Here is a 14566-nt window from a genome sequence, read left to right as displayed (position 1 = left end):
CAAAGAATTAATTATATTAATAATGTTGTTTTAAGTATTATTGTTGGATAAATTTATAAAGTAAATTATATAGTTATATTTAATTTACTTTACTGTACACCACAAATATAAAGTAAATAAATGAAACATAAAATAAATAATACAAAGATTCGTACAATTTTGGCGACCTTATCGCTACATAGCGATCTCATCCTGGCGACCATTGTTGTAAGTAAGGGTAGCTTATAGGATATGAGGTGGGTGGTGCTGTAATAATAATAAAATAATAATAACAGTAATCTGTAATAAATAAAATTGTTGTTATATACTGATTATTAACACAGAGTCCACCGGCATACTGTATTATATAGCCTTTTAGCGTACCTTCAAATATAATCTCATCAAATGCTATGGGATTTGACCATAGACAATTTTACTAGTTTTTTATTAATATTATATGTAATATTATCTACAATATATTCGTTTATTGAATATTATTTACGCTTTCTAAGGTTTTATTTAAATTAAATTACTTCTGATTGAGTTTATATTAAAAAATGATATGGCTATAGAAATGTATTGTTATATTACAATTGAGCCTTTATTAATTAATCTCAAGTAATAAAATATTTTAATGTCAATATGAGACATAATGTAAATGACTGCCATTATAAAAGAAGATTCAAAATACTACACCATGGCTATGAATAATTAATCTTAATATAAAATTATAATTAAAAAGAAAGAAAAATGGATTTCTAGTGATGTTTTTATGAAATGACTAGCTTAAGCGGTTGGCTTCACCAGAATACATTTTATTAGTTTTTTTTATCTTTAAATACATATTACTAATTCAAATTCTTAATAGTATCATATCTTTAATCATTTGTAATTAAACTAAGAACTCGTGTATCTATTTAATAGGTACTTATCGTAAAAAAGGTTACTCAAAATCAGTCGAATAAAGTATATGGTTGATGCTCGTTCAAGACAATTTATATAATAGTATACAAAAAAGTATAATAAAATAAATAATAACTTCATTTTAATGCCGTAGTTACTGTACATATTTTTATATATACGTTTTTTTGTTACATACAGTAACGATTGCTAAAAGAAGAATATGTTTAAGGAAAAAATTAGTTGCATACCGATTTTGTCTGTCATTTATTATATGACATTCAAACGAAGGACACATCAAACTAGTATTGTATTAATTCAGTCACTATGCAATGCTTATTAAGGAGACAAATATAGGTGTATATTTTATATAAATATTATTCTACTACATTCTTTTTGAATTGATGCGACATACATAATATTAGAAACAAAAGGAAACCAGTTCAATAATTTGGGTCAAATATTGATGTTGCAATTATTGGAGTCAATGTTTACCAATTCTGATTAGGTCTCTGATCCAATCGCGGCACAAACAATTACGAAGCTAAATACACATGCCTCTCGAATATCCAAGATCGTGTTCTAACAAAACCATTTTATATTAAATATCTTAGAACGGAACATTATTACACTATAGAAAATTTAATATCAAATTTTTAGTACATATCGTTTAAAGTCAATATGTAAAATTAAATAGATTTTTAATCTTTGATAAAATGTTAATTTAAATTATGAATTTTAATAAAATTGATGTACAGAAAATAAATATAATATCACGACCAAGTCTTTATTGTCTGCAAAGTTTTCATTTAGAAGTTTCATTTTGAAAAGCAGATAATAGCTTTGGGTCGTTGGAATTGATATTGAAATATGTAGGAAATATAATGACTTTAAGAAATATATTTCTTCTATTTTAGATAAAATCTGGTACTTCATTACTTTTGCTTTGCTATGATTTTGCGTTTAATTTTGTTTTGTTTTTATTTCTGCCCATGGTAAGGAAATTGTGGTGACCAGTCTGTTAGGATAACATGCACCAGATAATTATTATACCAAATATCAATAGTTTAGACCTTTGTATTTTGGATGGAAGAAGGTGTATGTTAAATAGGCGAGCGAAAATATGGTCTACCTAATGGAAAGTGGTCATCATCGTTTATTAATAATTTCTTACATTACATCACTTTATTACCAATATTAGTAGGTAAGATGCTATGGTCCTGTGTTAGCAGTTACGTATTCAGTACTGCTGTTTGACGGTATCACATCTGATGACTGATTGGTACTTAATAACGGACTGCACGACTACCATTAAAGAATGGCGATGGTTTACGGGCCTGGAGTTTTGAAAGACATAGTTTCGATCCCTTGAAACAAGACACATTAAAACAAACCTTCGACCAAAAGCTTACCGCTTAACAGAAGGGTTAATAAAACAGGAAAATTAATAATTCCTTAATAAAAGTATATCTCCTCTAATCCTATATCTCGTCTACAGATTTCTTAGAAGTATATAATAGGATATGACACATTCTCATTTTCAGCATACGATCCGAATGTTTTATAGACCTAAATGACAAAAATCTACAAATGACGGAATATCGAAATCACTCTCACTTGACTTGAGTTCTTGTTGAGATTAAAGGAGCCTATACTTACAAAAAAGCCTGGCCAGTTCGCCGTGGCTAACTCCTCATTGTTACCTTATACTAATCGGTCGAAGTTGTAAACGGTAAATATTGCAGGCTAATTTATAGTTTCAAAGACCTTTTCAAACTCAACAAAAAGAGGATAATGTCTCTTTGGAGCTGTGTTACCTGTTCGAGTATGATACGAAGTTTTTGTTAATCTGATACATAATGATAAATAATATTAATGTCGTATTTTAGATTCATATCATTTCATTTATTCGTATTATCATTCATAAGGAGTCGAGATGGCCCAGTGGTTAGAACGCGTGCATCTTAACCGATGATTGCGGGTTCAAACTAAGGCAAGCACCGCTGATTCATGTGCTTAATTTGTCTTTATAATTCATCTCGTGCTCAGCGGTGAAGGAAAACATCGTGAGGAAACCTGCATGTGACAAATTTCATCGAAATTCTGCCACATGTGTATTCCGCCAACCCGCAATGGAACAGCGTGGTGGACTATGGTCCAAACCTTCTCCTCAAAGGGAGAGGAGGCCCAGCAGTGGGAATTTACAGGCTGTTGTTGTTGTTTGTTAGATTCATAAACAGTGTGTTATTGAATATAGGATGTTACAGTAAATATTTTCTTAACTGCAATTCTTTTTACACAGAAAATTGTACGTAATAAAGTTTGTTTTAATACGACTTCATTTATTTTCGTCGAGGCGAGAGAAACGAGATTTCTTTAGAGACCACAAACGATGCGATACCGGTAACGGTTATAAAAAAAAATCTAAATTCAATAAATTTTCTTCATTACTGAAACTATTTTATGTTCATAGTCTTATTAAACGGCCTATTGTGTTTGTAATCTTTATTAAAAGTTTGTATGTATCCCATTAAACGGTTATGAAAACTTTTTTTAAAATTAAATTGGATGATTTAATCACACTTTGCGAATAACATGAAAACGATCAAAGTATGTTTTTATGATAATTTTTTGTCGCTTTATTGTATATTCTGTATAATATATTATATAATATTGTACACTGTATAATTGATATAAAACTGATATAATCAATTAACGTTTTATGAACGGTAAATACTATTATAGTTCTTTTTCTGTTTTCTGAATTTATTAAGAAAGAATCCAACCTCAATATTAATTTATTTTTATTAATCATCTATTCGTATTCGATTGCTTTCATTTAAATTTTCAGCTGTGTGTCTTGAATCTTTAGAGTATCTCAATTTATTCTAGTGTTGCATTTTATTGAATAACATATGTTCTTAACTAATTCAAAATTTCACATGATTCAAAATTTCAATATAGATATGAAACTGAAAGACAGAAAACGAGACGAGTAAATAAAATTCCTGATTACGATAATATCTTCTTATTGCGAGCAATTCAAGATACGAAGACCGGGATTGAACGAATGATTTTCTTGTTTGTGCACAAGTCATTACGTTCACAGATTTTACTGAGTAATTTTTTTTAATTAGTTCTAATTTAGCACTTACCTGTTCGTAATACTAACTAGTAAACAACAAAGGAGTTTATTTCAGATTGTATATGTAGCTCTGTACTTGTATATTCTGTACACGTTGATATATGCATATGTAATCGTAGAGAAATGGTGGCATGTATATAGAGTCTCACATAAAAAAAATAATCTTTGTGTTTTTAAATATTCAATTATATATTATATTAATACATTGCACACATATTTACCTATGTCCGTTAAAGCGTTATATCCGTTAAAGTTTCGCGTTGTTCATATAATATAGCTTGATAAAATAGTTCTACATTCGAAGGTAAATTACTTCGTCAAATAGCGCTAATTTTATAAATTAATATCCATTAACTGGGAAGAACGGTGCAATATTATATTAATTAGGGGACTTTATTTTATTAGTATGTAAATATAATATAAACTATTACTATATGTTTTTCTTACTTCCGCCAAAAAGTAGTATAAATATAATATATTAGTATTGGGAAATTAATAAGACGATCAATAGCATGTTCCTAAAAAGATTTAAAAAAATGGTAATGCTGCCATGAAGATCTAAAGTCATCTTAGGCAATAGGTTTTTGGTATTGGATGTTTGGATAGGCTATGGTTAGGGTAATATCTGTTAACCCTTTAGAAACTACTGATACGTATTTCAAAGTATTTATAACAGGCTTTTTTGTACAATTTCATTAAAATCTGCTAAATAGAAATTCTGTTTAAGTTTATTGAAATAGTATTGTGTAAATATTATTGTAAACATTGTGTGTTGCACTTTACATTCATATTTCCCCTCAACTTCGTAATGCGATGGCGCGACAACGTAAGACGACAGCGGAAACATTAGCTGCAGAACCAGCAGACCACTTGCATTCCGATGCCCAAAAGTGTTTAAAAAATCCCTTAAGCGAGTTCTCTCTGTAAATAAGTTGACAAAAACGCATTACCTAACAATTTATTAACCATTTTTTTGTTGATCTCGTGTGAAAAAAGCTTAACGAATTTCCTCCACGTGAAGTATACCCGTGTAGAATTGCTGGTGCCCAGAATGCTTTACTAGTATATGGGAATACCTAGTAGAAAACTAGGAGTACCCTTTCCATATCTTCGGCTGGCATCACGTGATCGTTTCATGCTGCCGTGATAAATTGTAGAAGTGTTACAATACTTTGTGTTCCATTATTGTCATGAGAAATATTAACTGTCTATTATTACAATAAACAATAACATTTTACTAACTGTGCTCTGGATTTCAATCCACAATATCGGAATTTAAAGCCTTATAAACTAGGTATTAGACGAACAAGGCAATAAACGTAGGTATAGTGGATGCTATACGAAGGATAGTCCATCGTAGAGAATACATTATTCATGACCCCGATCTCAATAAGTGTCACTGTGTTAACAGTGGTTGTTGAAAAATCTTGAGGGTCCTCTCGTCTCGTTGCCATTGGTTTTTTATTTGAACGACGGAAAGGGAACAGAGCTCAGAAATACCCTTGATGTCATATAAGAACTTATAGGCTTTAATACCAGGTTGAGTTAATGTGCATTTTATGTATGCATATGTATGTATATTCATTTGAGATTCATTTAAATATAAAGTACTACTATTATTATTATTACGCTTGATATTTACGTTTCTATGTTTATATCGATGATGATAGGATGACACGGCCATAAAACGGTTTCCGCAGTATATATTAAAAGTTACTTTAATTTCCTCCTTGGAATTTTCTTTTCGCTGCCTCTATACAAAATTCGTCCATCAGAAAATGTTTCTTAAAGATTTTTTTCATCGTAGTAACTAAGATCTTCTTAGTAATCATGAATATTAATGATATCACTTCAGTTCTTTGACTACTTGCAAATAATTAAGCAAGTGTTATATAATAATCAATATTTTTTAGACTACAAAATCTATAAGTTAAACTTAAATATTAATCTAAAAAAAATCAAAATATGCTTTATTCTAATAAGCTCTTACGAGCCACTTGGATTATTCAATGTTTATTTGAATATTAGGGTACCACTCCTACCGTGAAGAAACGCAAAGAAACTGAGTAGTTTCTTTTTTTCAACCTAAAATTATTTTGTTATAAGCTGACTAGTACAGGTCAACCAATTGTCCTTAGGGATTAGGAAAACTTTGCATAAAAAATGCAACAAACAAACATGCAACCGTACAAACCATTATAGCTACAATCTTAATGGTTTTAAGAAATATTATAAGAATATAAAAATAATGAAGTTTCTCGTGAAAACTTAAGCGCATCATAAGTATTAAAGAATTATATCATTGCTTGCAAAAAAAAAAACAAAAACTGTTGGTTCAGTTGAAATTGTGTTCGTTGCGGACTACGGGTCTACAGGCTTTGAAAATAAAGTTATGCCGCGTCCTTTGCTGTTGTATTTGAATTTTTATTTGTCCTCGAACCCTTGTCACTTGTTATGTTGTTTGGGATTTTATATTTATTTTTATTTTTAACTATCTTTAGTTAGCTCTTAATAGGAATATACGCGATCATACACTCATAAAAAATCACGAATTAAAAAAGATATGTATATTTATTGCGGTTTGTAACACTTCAATGTTGCTCGAACTGAGGTCTACTACTATTTCATGGAGTCTTCAGACGTTTTTCCGCTCAATTGTTATTGTTTTTCAAGTGATTGTGCAAGTTGCATTGCAGATTATACAGAGAACTCGACATATTTACCACTGTGAATTTTTTCCTTAAAAAGAAAATATATTTTCATAGTGTTGTAATTTTCATAAATACATAAACATATATTTTTACGATTATGAATAATGAACTTTAACAATGAACAACAACGGAAAGATATTTTTCGTAACATGTCGCTATTCCATTTTCTATTTAACCTTATGCATTGAAATGAAGTTTATTTAAACAAAATGCAAAGTGTATTCAATGCAGATTCACAGTTTCATATAGTTTTTGAAAACATATAATGTCAGGTAAGAACTGCCTCCCGGGGGACATTAGCGAGGTATCCCTCTGTAGCTTCTATTGAATGCTGTCGATGTGGCGGACTCGCGACAACTTCTCTACTATCTGTTTCGTTTTCCGCCTCCGAGACAATTTAAGTTGACAACGTGGACGTAACAAAAGAGGACGTAGTGTTCTACTTTGTACATCGTTTCATGCAATGGGAACAGTTATTATTAGACATTTGTTATACGAATTCGGCTATCAACAAATTCATCTAAGGAAGTATATTTGCAAAATATTTTGTTTTGTTGATTTATATCAATGTCATTGTTATATACAAATAGACATTTCAAAGTTTAAATTTGAAATCTTTTAATACCTAACATCGAAATCCTTATTTTGAAAACGCTTTCTTTGGCGAAAATATTTAAGCGTTCTCTATGCCATCGGGGACAAGTGTAAATATGATTGCGCGGCAAGGCGGCAAGGCGGCACGGCGGCTCGGCGTCCCGTGGCTACGCGGGGAGGGCCTCGCGTCACTCGAGCGGCTGCTGCCGCGCGCTCCGCTCGCAACATGTCGGTGCGTGTGGACCATCGCGATCGCGATCGCTTTTCTAGACATTCTTCCCGCGCTTCTGTCGATCTCGCTTTTCCAAGTGGGTCTGCGCGGGATCACTCCTTTCGTTCCGTTCACTCGGGTCGAGTGCCGCGTGTAGCTAGCGATGATTTAATGGTGCCAGTGCGCACGCTGAGATCGGCTTCGTGTCGAGCAGCGCCAGGTGCTCCACATCGCCTCAGACGTCACCACTCCTCGGCTGCGGAATGCGAACGAGCACGTCGTTCGCGTCGCCATACCTTGGAACTTCCCAACAGTCGTGGTCCCAGCGTCCGAAGCCGGTCCCCAGAGCCGCCTCCTCCAGCTCCCGAGCCGGAGGTTCCACCCGAGGATGCCGGCAAGGAGGCTCGGCGACGACGCGTGGTGGCCGCCGTCGCCGCTTCCTTCTTCGCGCTGGCGCTGGCTTCTGTCCTCGTGGTGGTGGTGACACTGACTCACAGCTCAGTGCTTCGCGCACACAACCAAACAGCCAAGTACTACACGTTCTCCGTGCCGCCGCACCATCCTCTCAGTGAGCCCCGTTCATGTTGCCCCACCGTCGCCCTTCCCGCTTCGCATGCGACTGTCTCCGACCCCGAGTACCAGGGGCTGCGAACGTCATCGTGCTACCGTCGATCTTCAATCGTGTGCTCACCGCCATCATTTGCGGTATATTACATATACACTACATACGTAGCAAATTCTTAATTCTTCCTTGACTAAAGTCTAGCGATCTATTCTGTTCATTAAAATAAAATTATACATGATGACCGTGATTTTTTTTTGGCTGAACACAAGATCGTTAAGGCTCTGTCAAAAATCTAAGTCGATGCACAAAAATCTTACACGCTCGCACGTTCGCAACCCCCTTCTGCATGATTAGTGTGTGATAGATGTGACGTGTCCGTAATATTATTAAAATATATTAATCAATTATTTACTTATAACAAAAAGTGTTAATACGGAAACAATTTATTTTTTACTAAAAAGTGTGTGTATATTTCTTACAACGATAATTATAAATGTGAAATGAAGTGAAAGTTACTCGTACTGAAGTATATTTTCTTCTCATTGAAGTAGATACTAACTCTACTAAGATACTAGATTTAGATTTTAAGATTTCGTATATATTTTATACCTAAGTAGGACAATTGTACAATCTATACTTTCGTTTTAAAAGAAGGAATATTTGGTTAAAAAACTACGTGAATCGAAAGCATGTACCAATATTAGGAGGACGGTACGTAGGAAACATGCCTCTAGCCTTATAATTCTTTATCACCGTAGGCGGGGTATATATATAATAACTAAAATTATTGTTTTGTCATCCGTCATTAGTGTGATAATTTTCAAGTTAATCAGGCGTCTTGAAGATGGTGAATTGTTGTTTACGTATATTACATACAGGTCAAGCTAAAATCGTATTCATCCAAATATATTTAAAATACTATTTTTGTTTACAATATTTAACTATTTCGAAATAAAACGTGAGCATTATTAAAGGAATTTGATCACAATAACAAAATGAAAATATATAATATATTATAGATAGTGAAAAAATGCAAACTGCAAAATGTTTCCAATACGTATTCTGTTATTATTCACTAGCCTATTATTATTTTTTCAAAGTAAATTAAACATAAAACCTTTCGTTTATTTTGTGAATAAAATATTAATAATAAAATTCATTATTGCTCTATGATTTTATTTAGAATGTGTAAACGGTGCACCGTTTTTTTTTCATTGCCTACTTATGAGGTCTTAGAAGATCATATCGAATCCTAAATCTTTCTAATGTAGGTCATAAGCGTATACGTACTTTCATCTTTACTCTTCATCTTCGTCTATACCTGCTAGTTACTTCATGGACCACGTCTCAAGTGTCATGTCTATGTCTGAAAACTAGTAATCTGTCCATAATCTGTCCGATTAAAGCACTGACCTAAAAATCATAGAAAGTATGTCGGGAAATGGTTTACGTGCAAATATGGACTAGTTTGAACATTTATTTCAGCATCCAATGAGTTTTGAATAGTTCAAAAATGTATTCATCGATTTTAAAAATGTCATATAATAGTGCTCAATATTATTTAATAAACTTTGTGTACGTACAACAATTATTTATTTTGATAAAAGTGGTGAAAGTAATTATTACATTAATCTCATTCATGCACAGCTTTTAAATAACGTTAAATGTACTAATTTAGATATAAATTACACATAAGTAATACTCTAATAATAATAAAAAAATTTAAATAATTTGATTTGCATATATATTATATCAGTCGAATTGATAAAATATTAGCATTATCGACATAAGTAATGTTCATTTAACTTTCAAATCACACTGAATACAATTTTAATACGATTCCGGTTACACGTCGCCTAATATTAAATTAAAATCGTTAATAAAACCTTTGACAATACTCCGAAAGCGCTTACTTAGTATATCGCGAGCACACGAGCCTGTTTAATCTCCTGTTGTTATTTGATATTCATAGAGTAAGAACAAAATTAGCCCTTTGAATAATAATTTTCGAGGAGTAAGATCTTTTGCCGACATGTTCGCTTCAATTATTTTTAATTATATATCGTGCTTTGTATAAAAGTTTCATTACATTTCTCTTAAATGTAATTTAATGTGCTTCTATAAAACAATTTAAGACAATCAATTATAATCTCTATAATGTACTTATTTAAAATTTAGTTTAATTCTGCATCCTCTTTTACATAAGACTTTTTATCAGTATTTAAACACAGCAATAGCTTTTAAAAAATGTCTAGAAATAGTTATTACGAAACATTAGTCCATATCATAATAAATAACACAATTTTAAGCGTTTTCCATTTATAACATTCCTGCTGGGTGAATACTAGCTTGTTACAGACGGTAGAAAAGCTTGGCGCGGGATTATTATGATTGATTAAAACATTTGTATACTTATAACAGCATTTTAAATAAGAACATCGTCTATAAATACAATTGTAGCTGAGAGGGCAGTTATTATCAAAATGAACCTTATTTAATTAAGATTTAAAATGCATTTTGCCCCGTCATTTTACAGTACTTATATTGTTTAATCGAGATGTAAGCATGAACAATAATTATATCATATATATGCATTACTAGTAAATACCTAAACTGCCTCGCTGTTAAAGAAAATGTCTGGATTAGCTCAGTTCGTGATGACGTCACACGTGAGTGAGTCTGTCTTTCACCGATAGCAGTTCCTTTGTGATCCTTGGTATTTTCCAATACCGAAACCATTAATTATAACATCAAATCATAATGTGATGTTTCGCAATTTCCACTTTACGTGCTTGTATTCGATTCGATTACGGAGATCAAAAATGATCCATTAATATCGAGAGTTTTATATATCGAGCTTTAGAAATGTAAGCCCCCATTATACTTAGATACAAATCCACCATAATCTACGTAGCCTTTTGTTAAATACAAAAAAGAAACATGGAAGGTCTTGTCAATAGAGAAAATTTACATGAAATTTTGATGCTCTGATACTCGTATGATAATAATATTATACAATTATTTAATATGATATTATATACCGTACCCTTCTCTAAAACTTATGACGTTTTTGTTTTATATTTATTGGTTTTTATTTACATTACAAAAAGTGTCTCCTCATTTCAATGCTCCTCACATAAATATGGGTCGCTTCATATTGTGCGTTGAAAATAATAGCAAGTAAATTAAAGTGCAGAATAATAACTCAGACAACAAATAACTCATCATGTAACTTAATGTTTATTAACGCGTGACGTCATTCCACCCTGTCATTGCTCAATATAGCGTTTCGTCGGTTTGTACAAATAGTGCCTTTAATAAGTAACTCTGAATCAATAATCTGAGTTGTTTCCTAGAAACCAGTCAAATAGATTAACCATCCCTTCGAAGCGAGTGGTACAGTATATTAAATAATTATATAAATGAATAGTTTTTTTTTTAAGTTATTTCACAAGCTCAAGGTGCTATTTATAATGGACTTGTATTCGTAATATCCATTATGACATATATCTACAGTGTATATACTAGCAAAACAGTTGCGGATGTGGTCAGTTCTTTATGCCCTTCATAAATATCTTTACGTGCAATTCTAATTTTCCCTCGTATTTTTATTTGACGTAAAAAAATAATTGGCTCAAAAATGTTCCCTGACCGAAGATCTATTTTTGGTCGAGTAAAGCTGAAACCGATAGATCGGCTCTACCCTCAACCTTCGGTCGAAAACGAAGACAAACTTTTGGTTCAACGCTAATCGGAAATAATTAATCTACTAACATTTTAGAATGTGTAATAATGTAGTTATAGGGTATGTAGTTAAGAATACTTGAATACGAATATTAACTGGTAAACAAAATTTTAATCACTTTCCATATACAATGAAGTACTGTAACAATTTATATAAGCGTTTTTATAAACACATAGTAACGTAGTAGTTACATAAAATTTGTAATAATTCAAAAAATCTCAGGCTGTATTTTAGTAATGCCGCAGTCTTTTGGGAGATATAATATGGCTTGGATAAACTTTTTAACGTAATCGACAAATATTTGCATAAAATTTCTCTATTTCCTGCTAGCGGTTTGCATTAAGACCTTGTATCAATAATATCTTATTCAAAATATATTAAAACATACATTTAATCGTTCATTATAGTTTTATGCAATAGTTGTTTCAAATGCTAAGCAGATGCTAAAAATAAAGTAATGATTTTTTAAAAATTATTTTCAAAGAAAATCTGTAAAGATACTCTCTTGGTAGACCATTTCGAAGAAATATAAACATTCGTCGTCTTCTCACCTCATTCGATAGACTATTTAAAAAACACACGTTATTAACAGTTTATTCTGGTTAGTAACAGTATGTGAAATTGTTTTTCTGTCCCGTCCGTTTTAATAAATATTTTCGCCGTCCCCGGGGAATAAAAAGATAACTAACAAAACGTAAATTTTCAGGAGAATTAAAAAACATGTTTTCGTCAATAACTTTTTAAATACTGGACATAGAAGCGTGATTTAAAGTTTATAGAAAATTAGATTTTTATAAGCTATAAGTTAATAACGAGAAGAACCTGTAACCTATGTTGAAACGGAGATATTTAAAAAATAAGAAGTTACCCAAAATTAATCATCACCTGTGTTGCCTAATGCCCGTTATCATTTTATTCACAGTATTTCCTATCCAAAGTCAAATATTGTACAACAGCTATATCATTTTATTGTTAGGGTTTCAAGAGTCCAAACGCAAATGATAATACCATAATATCATTTTGTTTTCGTAAATATTCATTTACCATTTTATGTTTAATGACTGTAATCGATTTTTCTTGTAAAATTTTGATATGGTTATCACGTTTAGTTTTGCTTTTCTCATGATACCTTTTTACTAAAACAAAATTAAACCAAGGAAATACAACAAAACGTCCAATATTTAATCCTTCTTAAAATCGAGTAAATAAGTAATCCCATCAAAAGCAATACTTGTCAAAAAAACCAAGTCTCGCAACTCAGTTGTTCTGCGGTAAAAAGTTGTGAGATCCATGTAATACCAAGTCTTATCTATGTAATACTTAAGCGACTTCCTGTCCTAATACGTCCACTCCCTAAGACCACGATCGTGGTCCATAACAATTAAAAATCAATAGTATCTGGAATCTCAGTACTCGAAGCATCTTGATCAATTATTACATAACAACTTGTTACGTAATAATTGACAGCATAGATTAAGATGCGTCACTATAAGATCATGATCATGATCTTCTTCCTCGTCATCAGCATTGCTTCCAGAGTTACCCTGATGAGTTAGAAACTTGTTAAGAGCGTGATAATGCTTGAGATATGTCCTGACTTGGAAACGCACACAAAACCGTCATACATAGCCTTGCTTACTGGAAAAAGTTTAGTATACATATGTATAGCACTGGCAACTCCGTCATATCGCTGGGGTTTGGACTCACTATCTGCCGGGTATCTCGTTTCATACTGATTCTTCACAGGTTCTATGTTTAAATCATATCTGTATTTTAATACTGATTGCTGTGAATGGGTGACACTCTCTTCCATAATTTGAGTCCACAATATTCTCTTAACATCTTACCAGTTTTTTAGGCTGCCCCTTAGGTTGTTAAACTTTGATTGCCCATTTCCTTGGCGTTATATCTGCCACCATTAATACATGTGTTCCTAATAATTGAGTAAATTTAATCGGGAGTATATTCTATTCTAGTTCAGTTAACCCTCAATATTGAAATGCATCGAATCTCCCACACTTTGGTCTTGGTCGATCTCAAAACATCTGTCCATTGTATAAAATCCAAGCTTTTGTAATGTAAATATATATCGAACTAAAATAAATCTGTTTTTATTTTGACCGTAACATACATCGGAGTAAAATAATATGTTATAGACGCCTCTTTTCTTCTCATGGAGTAGCAATTGCCTCAAGCAAGTACCTATTTTATTAGCACCTCTTTTCGCAATCTGAGCATGCCAAACATAGCAATACCTAACAAGCCTTTACAATTAATATCATCATATACAGTGAAGTTGTGAATAGGATACTTTCTTTTATAGTAAAAGGTACCAACTTCAGACTATGAGATACTCAAAAACGTTTCGAAAATTGAAGACATCTATGGTCTCTGGTGTCAATCTTGCGCGAAGTCTCGTCGAATTCCGACCCCCTGGACAGGCTGGGCTTCGGACGGCTTTGGTAGAACAACCTTGAGGACGAGGTGAATAGAAGAATTCAGCTAGGTTTGGCAGCGTTTCGGAAGTTACGTCGAATCTTTACATCGTCGATCCTACAGTGCCTTAAGACGATAGTCTTAAACCGGGGCCTCCTACCCGTCATGACATACGGAGCCAAAACGTAGTCTTACTCACGTCACGACAAAGCTGGTCCACCAGTTTAAGACTTTAAACCAGCTCAGCGTTTCTCTGCGGAATCACATCAGAACAAACATC

General features: G+C 32.5%; 1 protein-coding gene across 2 annotated transcripts in view; it reads left to right on the top strand.

Annotated features, from left to right (window-relative positions):
• Positions 1–7540: 7540 nt before the first annotated feature.
• LOC124532579 overlaps positions 7541–14566 on the top strand; it is a 37496-nt gene continuing 30470 nt past the window's right edge. The window contains exon 1 of one of the 2 annotated variants that reach the window (XM_047107539.1): positions 7541–8108. In XM_047107539.1, coding sequence (XP_046963495.1) covers positions 7556–8108 — 553 coding nt within the window. In that variant the 5' untranslated portion in view covers positions 7541–7555. Of the gene's footprint in view, positions 8246–14566 lie in introns of both variants that reach the window. The other variant, XM_047107538.1, reaches the window with a different exon arrangement.

Source organism: Vanessa cardui, chromosome 9, assembly GCF_905220365.1.
Source record: "Vanessa cardui chromosome 9, ilVanCard2.1, whole genome shotgun sequence".
Lineage (NCBI taxonomy): Eukaryota > Metazoa > Arthropoda > Insecta > Lepidoptera > Nymphalidae > Vanessa > Vanessa cardui.
This window is presented reverse-complemented; position numbering and strand designations above follow the sequence as displayed.